The sequence below is a fragment of a genome, assembly GCF_019968955.1.
Source record: "MAG: Porospora cf. gigantea A chromosome Unknown PgA_NODE_1170_length_7342_cov_350.623, whole genome shotgun sequence".
In the NCBI taxonomy this organism is placed as follows: Eukaryota; Apicomplexa; class Conoidasida; order Eugregarinorida; family Porosporidae; genus Porospora; species Porospora cf. gigantea A.
In genome coordinates this window covers 1-7,342 of record NW_027151314.1, presented here as the reverse complement: position 1 = coordinate 7,342, position 7,342 = coordinate 1, and the positions used below count along the sequence as shown (strand labels likewise).

Genomic DNA, 7,342 nt, shown 5'->3' with positions numbered 1-7,342 from the left:
TCACCCAGGGCATCGACGTGCCCCGAATGCCCTACGTGCACTTCACAAGCGGTACCGTCCGGTCAGAAGAGGTGGTTGCGGGGTTCGGACAGAGGAGTAAGGACCGACGGCGAGACGAAGGGTCATCTCAAAGTCTAAGTCCTGAGAAGTGTACTCCGGACGATGCCTGGTCACAGATGCGCGGAACTCTGACGTCGTTCATAGACCCGCATTCCACGTTCGCACCCACAGAGAAGTCGTCCGACGAGTTGCTGGTGGACTCGCTACGCAGCCTCAATGACCAATCTTTTGGATTGCTGCCGAATGACTACTTCGTGCCCTCTGCCACAAAAATCTCTGACGAGAGCGTTAGGGAAGGCCTGTTGGAGGTCATGGTCAGGCTGCAACAGCGAGCCATAGTCGATGGCGTCGCCATGCCGCTAACTCGTCTGGAACTGGGCCGTAACCGCGCGCTATCCACGCTAGCGTATGAAGTGTTAGGACTGATACTGGCCATCGAGAAGACCTGAGTCATGAGTCTTTAGTTGTCTCCTTTAAGTCCAGTTAGTAGCTCATAAACCCAGACCCGTCACTGCAGATTAGAGCGGTCAAACATCAAGATCTGCTTCTTCACAAAACCACTGGCCTCCAATGGTCGTTTAGGTTCACGTGTTCCCTCACCGTGGATCCGGTCCGCTTGAAAACCGGCCACCAGACTCCTCACAGATTTAGTCTCGCGTATATTCTGAGAAGCTTTTGCTCTTTCCTCACGCGAATCTCGCGTGTCTTGGCGCGACTCTCTGACGCAAGCGCCACGGTCAGCACTAGGTAATTCTGCTCTCGATGAGGGGACTCTCGAGTGCGTGCTGGGCATGATGGCAACGCTCTCCTGTTGGCACGCGCTCCAGCCTCGTTTGTTCGGCGGTATGCTCACCTCGGACTGGGGGCACACAGCCCAACGAGCAGTGTGGGAAGGCAGCGCAGACTTCGAGTGAGCTAAAGGCGGTCTTCGGTGGCTCTTTTTGTCTTGGAAAGCAGTCATCGCTTGTCGAAGCTCCATTTGGCAACCTCTAGCGTTCTCGACCGGATCCACAGCTTGAAAACTGCTTTCGTCGTCATTTATGGCTCACTTAGTTACGCTGGCATTGACCTCCAACACGTCCCACTGGACCCTGTTGGCATTTCCAGAGGTCCCCACGTCCACTACCAGCGCTACGGGCGTGTCTGATGGACGAACAAGCGACACATTATGAGCGGGAAGCTCTAAAAATACCTCCAGGCCAGCACTAGCATAGGCTGGAGCCCGAGACAGCGATCTCGACCTGATGCTGCCTTTTGCCGAGGGCTGACGCGAGAACTTGGATTCTCGGGCCTCTGAAGCCACCTTGATCTCTCCGTTTTTGGCGAACAGCCTCCAAATGTGGCTCCCACCAATGGCAAGCTGCTGAGATACGGCACGTATCATCTCCAGTCCCAGCAGACGACGGTCGTTTGGAGTGGCCTTCACATCTGGGAACCGGTTAAGGAGGTACTTACTGGCTAGACCTTCCAGCAATGTGGACTCCACAGACTCCAGAAGTCGAACTTGAGGGTCGTGGTTCGCTCGTGTGAGAAGCACATAATATTTCTGATACTTAACTCGCAACCATAGCAGCTGGTGCAGACTCAACATCCTCACGTCGAACTGCAAACAGCTCGAGTCGGGTCCTGAGAGGCTCCGTATGTCGATGGCCTCTTCGGAGAATAGACGGAGTAATATAGCTCGAGAAGTCGAGCTGAAGTAGTGTGAACCGTTCTGACGTTTAGGAAACGTCGTCAGGTTGCTGGACACAGGTTCCCCAGACGCAGGACCCTGAGAGAAATCAATATCGTCAGATTCCTGAGCTAAAAACGATGCGAGGATAAGGCAGAAGCCCCTTTGCTCCACGACCTTCGAGGACTCGTCACGCTGACGGTGTAGTGTTGTGACCTCTGCCATAGAATTACGCATTTTGTGGCATGCCACGTACGATAGGTCCGACACCACGTCAAGTAGACGTCACTGCCGCCCGACAACAGGAGCTCGCGCGGTTCCTAGTCGCGTTCCACGGCTACAGGGAGGCAGTTGGGAGGCCGGCTCTGAAAGTGTCTTGCTCCCTGTACAGCCTACGGGGACCAGATATCCACTGCGCGCAACTACGGCGCCTGTACCCGGATTTCGTGACGAGGTTGGAAGAGGGCACGGCTAGTTCGGCGGAATCTGACTTGCTGGCTTCAGATCGTGTCTTCACGTATCTTTACAGCTTCGTGCATGAGGAGTCCTCACCCGATGAGTGGCCTACGAACATTAGCCATTCAAATCAGGTGTTGAATGAGGCGCTTTTAGCGGAGAACGCTTTTGATGTCCTCAAACATTACAACATCTCTGCGGGCCAGCTGCCACCTCGGCATGTGTTGTCACCTGGCCGTATCACCGACGCCAGGAAACCGCGCAGGCGGAAGAAGCGGTTGCCTAAAGAACTGTCCCATGACTCAGATTTATTCATAGACCTAAGCGATTGCCACGAACCAGTGTTGATCGCTCCAACACAAACTCGGCTGGACCGCGGAGATGCGGAGATCCTCTTCTCATCCCCCACGCGCTGAAACGTCCACTCTTTGAAGACCGTGTTTATGATGGAGTCCTGAGCCTTCGTGATTTGTGGCCTTCATCAGCGAGGCCGAACGTCTTGTATCGCTGATGAGTTAGATAAGATTCATTCATCGGCCTCACTTTCTGCTGCTTAATCATGGACTTTTTAAAACACCTCCCGTTCAAAAAACTCCGACCAGAGAAGGCCGAAGAAGACGCAGACGCTGTCGCAGAGCAGGCAGCTCAACAGGCCACCGGAGGGGAGGCTCCGGATGAGATGGACGCTCTGGCTGACATCGACAGTGACGACTCCAGCGAGAAGGACGCGGGTATCACGGCGTTGCAAGATATCCCCATCGTTCCGCGCGAAGAGTTTCTTCGGTACCTGGCGCAGAAGAACGGACTGAAGGCACATAGCGTAGGTACCAAGCCGGCGGAGATGCAACAGCGGTACTGGCAAGTCAAAATCTGGAATCTGCGCCTCAAGCTGTTCGGAGATGTGCCCTCCGAGGAGGGCATGTACGTCATCATGGACCTGGGCGGTGCAACGAGCCAGTTCCGGGTACAGGAGGGGCCAGCGTCGCAAATTTGCCGCTTGGGATCGATCCGACACCGGATCCAAACGGAAGTCGTTTTTGGAGATTACGGGTCTTCCTGGATCCCGTTCACGAAGACCTCTATAGAGTACACTGTGGCCTCTTACAACGAACTTTCCGAGGAGAGCATCAATATCTCATCCTGGGTTTACAATGTTTGGGAATCCAACGCCCTTATTTGCGTAGGAGAGATTCGCGTGAATGAGTGGGCACCCGCAGTCTCCCACACAGTCTCTTTGGCAACCATGCCCACCGTGTGGCCCCCCTCTTCACCTCGTCTGAGAAGGGCCGTATTTATAGAAAGGTAGGCGGGGAAGCCTGACGGTACGCAGGGCGTGTTCGACTTCTGTTTAGGAATTCAGGAGGTTTGGGACTTCAACTTGAATTTGGGCAATGCGAGCGTGGTGGCGGACTTCATGCATAGCAGCCACTTGCAAGCGGATGAGTTCTCGCTGGCGTGTGAAGTCTTCGACCACAACTCCCAGCTGGTCCTCAAGGCGGAATCCGCCAGGAGCCTGTTCCATGGCGTATACGCCGAGTTTGGAGACATGGGCGCCATGAACCTTCGGTGCACTTCTGCGGAGTTGGAGCGTGTCGTGATGCACTTCAGCGTGAAGTCCGTAAATACTCGCGCTGTGGTCTGCAAGGGATCTGTTAGCATGCGCAACATTCTAATCGTGAGGGAATTCGTCGTCCCTATGCGCGAGCAGTCACTGTTATGGGGCCAGCTGACTGCGAAGGCCGATACAAACGGCGGACCGTCATTTACTCAAACTGGAGACAATTTGGACGTTGGTACAGTCACACTGTTCGTGCTGATCCACAGCGTCACTGGCGTCGCGGAGGACAGCAGCCGAGGCACCGTCCAGCTGTTCGTCTCCTTCAACGACGACACGAAGATGACGGTGGAGAAGCGCGCTGTGCATAGCATAGAATTCGGGGAACTGATGAGCTTCCAACTCCCTCAGTTCACTGGGGAGAAGATGAAACAACGGGAGGCGGAAGCAGTGCTTGCTATTTACGACTCGTGCTGGATCGACGCATTCCTTAACCACGCTGGAGGGCGCGACCATTTAGGCCACACAGGCTTTAGCCTGCACGACATAGCGGTGGACTCCAGCGGGAAGTTACGGACAGCAGTGGAGCGACCCCGAGTCGACTTCGGCAAACGTCGCCGTGTTTTCGAGACACGGGTGCTGCAAGAGAAGCTCAGTCTGCTGGCAAACGACGAGGAGACCAACGTAACAGTAGACGTCGAGGCCTATCTCATACCGGACCTGCTGCCCACGGCGGCGACACCCTCCGCGCCTCGTGCAAACCTCGTGGCCTCCGCCGTAGAGTTCATGCAGCCCGCAGTAGAGCGGCTTCAAGCCGCGATGGCAGAGGAAGCGCGCGACACCGACGAACGGTACCTGGCCCACAAGATGCCGTCGCAGCGAGGAGAAGTCTTCTACCTACCGTCCTTCCTGACGAAGATCTCCATACCTACAGAATGCGTTACTGTCCGAGCCGCCATGATGTACACCCGGTCGTTCCCCTACGTAACTCGGGTGGATGCGGACGAGCGGTGGTTGACCCCAGACGCGATGCTCGTTCGTGGAAAAGGCGACTACATCGACCACTGCCTGCTGCTCGTCTCGCTGTTGCTGTCCATGGGCCATAGCGCCTATGTCTGTCTGGGTAGCCTCGGAGAAGGTCACAGGCATGCGTGGGTGGCGGTGATGGACACCGTTCTAGAGCCGGGGGCGGTCTATTTTCTGGAAGCACAAATCGCTCGTGTGTGGAAACTCCCAGCACGCATTGAATCTATGGACATGCTCTTTAAGTTAAACTACCAACCCAAGTTACGGGACGCTGTACACCGGAGCCTCTGCGGTCTGAAGAAGAAAACTATCAAACAGGTGTGCACATTCGAAGGCGTCCCCAAAGCCATGGACACCATGACGAGATGGACAGGCGGCGAAGATCTGCCCTACAAATCTCTCGATCTGATCTTCAACAACCGAAACATCCACGTCAATCGGCAATCTCCGATTCCCGCGCGCGTGTGCTTCGACGTCTGGAATGATTCTCTGTGGACGAGTCTCGTGCAGCATTCCGCGATGTCACCGTTTGTATGCGCTGTGAATCAGCCCAGGTACAAGGCACGGATGAATGACGCGGCTGTCTTGAAGATGAGCGATGCGATTACCCAGGACATAATCGACACGCTGACTGTTTCTCGGGCTGCGAAGTCGCTGGGCACGCGGTTCAACACGGATGACAAGTTGCTGGCGCTGATTCGGAAGGGGCTCTTTCTCTACCACTACGCAATGAGCGCGCACCAAGCAGAGGAGCGGATGCGGTGGGCTAATGTGGCCAAGTGGCGCGAGGCCATCTCCTCAAAAGTTCCGGCTGGCTGGCATTTTTCAGCACAGCCGGCCATCCACTCAGAGGCGCACATTGCAGCTAAGAGCACGGTGATCACGTCGGACATGGTGAGAGCGGGGGACTCGAGGCACCCAGCTGGACCTCAAAGGGCAAAGCGCCACTTTCATTGCCGGAGCTCAGGTGGTGCCCTATGCAGGCACGATGCTGATCTACACCCTCATAGGGGCAATCCGTCGCCTGCAACTCTCGGAGATCAACAAGACGAACGAGTGCCATGTCAGTAAAGAGGCGGACAACGAAGCCTTAGACCGCATGTGGAAAACCTCTGAGATTCGCACTGACATGCACTTGGCGTCGCCGCTGAAGTCCCTTGAGTCCGTGATAGAGCCGGACCCACTTCTTTATAATCCGCCTCTTCCACCTACACAGGAAGCCGATTCAATGCCCGCTTTCAAAAGGAGACGTGTGGAGTTGAAGGACGGCGCTGAGTGGGCCTGCGTGTACGTAGACAAGCATCTGCACTGGACGGGAGACTTTAAAGCTGCCTGCAACGTCATGAAGAACCTCGGATTCGCGTTGAACGAATCACTCAATCTACCCGAAGACACCGTGGTGGTTCCAGAAATAATCTACTCCTCCGAGGCCTTCCTTCTAGTCGTGAATAATGAGTACAGGGAGCACTCTGTGACAATCATGCAGCACATCAAGGCCACAATAGAGGAGTCCACGTCGCAGAACGCCTACTTGGCCAGCGTCTGTGGTGAGGTGACAGGCTTTCTCTGGAAAGGCCCCGGAACGTCCAGTCGGGCCATTCTGTTTGCGGAGTCTAGGAACACTGATGTTCCTCTACTCTTCCAGGATGACTCCGTCAAGACGAAGGTGAAGAAGAAGAAGAAACGGCGCAAACGGGCAGAGGAAGCGATTGCAGCCTTCGCAATGGCCGTCTCCTCAATCGAGGTCAAGCCGATGGAAGCTCGCCAGCCCCCAAGGAAAAAGTCATCAATGGACGAAGTGAGCATGCGACCCACGGCTGAGAAGAAAAAGAAAAAGAGGAAGAAAAAAGTGAGTGCCGAGGCGAAGAGAGTGAACATCGAAGCCGATGTCATGATGGCTGCACCACTAGCTGCAATTGGTGCGCCACCAAAGAAGAAAAAGAAAAAGAAACGAAGAAGAGTGGAGCCCGAACCTGAGCTAGAGCCCGAACCTGAGCCAGAACCCGAACCAGAGCTGGAGCCCGAACCAAAACCAGAGACCTCGCCCTACGTGGGAGCTTACGTGTCGGCAGAAAACGAGTGGGATGTCAGCCCGTCGTCGAAACCGTCGGAGACGGCCACAACGGAGTCGATCCAGCGGTTGGTGCCTGAAACCGACGAAGAGCAGGAGCTGCGGGACTTCTACTGCCAGATCTACGAGATGGCACCAGATCAATTCGCTGAGTATGTAGCTTACTATGAGGAGCAGGGTTTCGATCGAGACCACGCAATGTATATCTCAGCTGTCTACCTGCATGAGCAGCTGGCAGCGGAGTAAGACAAGAAGTCTGTGGGGGGATAAAATGAAGAAGCGATGGCTACACGTCGCCTGCATGCCTAACATGTCATAAGCAATCATTAGCTAAGGCTGACGAATAAAATAAATATGTGCCCCACGCATTGGGGCACTTAATCACCGAAAAAAACATTCTTCTTCATGGCTAACCCAACCAAGAGAACTCAAGGCACGTCTACTGTAAAGACGGTCGTGGACCCCAACACCAAGGGACTCATGGCTGTCGACTGTGGACTGG

The 7,342-nt window shown here is 55.0% G+C and overlaps 4 protein-coding genes across 7 annotated transcripts; 3 read left to right on the top strand and 1 right to left on the bottom strand.

Moving 5' to 3' along the window:
* Window positions 1-26: 26 nt before the first annotated feature.
* KVP18_001760 (uncharacterized protein) lies at window positions 27-509 on the top strand (the record flags this gene model as incomplete). The annotated part of the gene is made up of 1 exon (XM_067952071.1): window positions 27-509. One exon carries the CDS (start codon window positions 27-29, stop codon window positions 507-509), a length of 483 nt encoding a protein of 160 aa, XP_067813542.1.
* Window positions 510-1,105: 596 nt separating this feature from the next.
* Window positions 1,106-1,969, bottom strand: KVP18_001757 (uncharacterized protein; the record flags this gene model as incomplete). 2 transcript variants are annotated; one of them, XM_067952066.1, is made up of 2 exons in its annotated part: window positions 1,106-1,488; window positions 1,516-1,969. In XM_067952066.1, the coding sequence occupies 2 exons, from the start codon at window positions 1,967-1,969 to the stop codon at window positions 1,106-1,108; spliced, it is 837 nt and encodes a 278-aa protein (XP_067813537.1). The 2 variants fall into 2 exon arrangements, with proteins under 2 accessions (XP_067813537.1, XP_067813536.1); XM_067952065.1 differs by having other exon boundaries at window positions 1,106-1,651.
* An 8-nt stretch (window positions 1,970-1,977) lies between these two features.
* Window positions 1,978-2,604, top strand: KVP18_001758 (uncharacterized protein; the record flags this gene model as incomplete). Its single annotated transcript, XM_067952067.1, has 1 exon — window positions 1,978-2,604. The coding sequence occupies one exon, from the start codon at window positions 1,978-1,980 to the stop codon at window positions 2,602-2,604; it is 627 nt and encodes a 208-aa protein (XP_067813538.1).
* Window positions 2,605-2,747: 143 nt separating this feature from the next.
* Window positions 2,748-7,086, top strand: KVP18_001759 (uncharacterized protein; the record flags this gene model as incomplete). Of its 3 annotated transcripts, XM_067952068.1 has the most annotated exons (4): window positions 2,748-3,391; window positions 3,418-3,490; window positions 3,519-5,663; window positions 5,692-7,086. In XM_067952068.1, 4 exons carry the CDS (start codon window positions 2,748-2,750, stop codon window positions 7,084-7,086), a joined length of 4,257 nt encoding a protein of 1,418 aa, XP_067813539.1.
* Window positions 7,087-7,342: the final 256 nt, after the last annotated feature.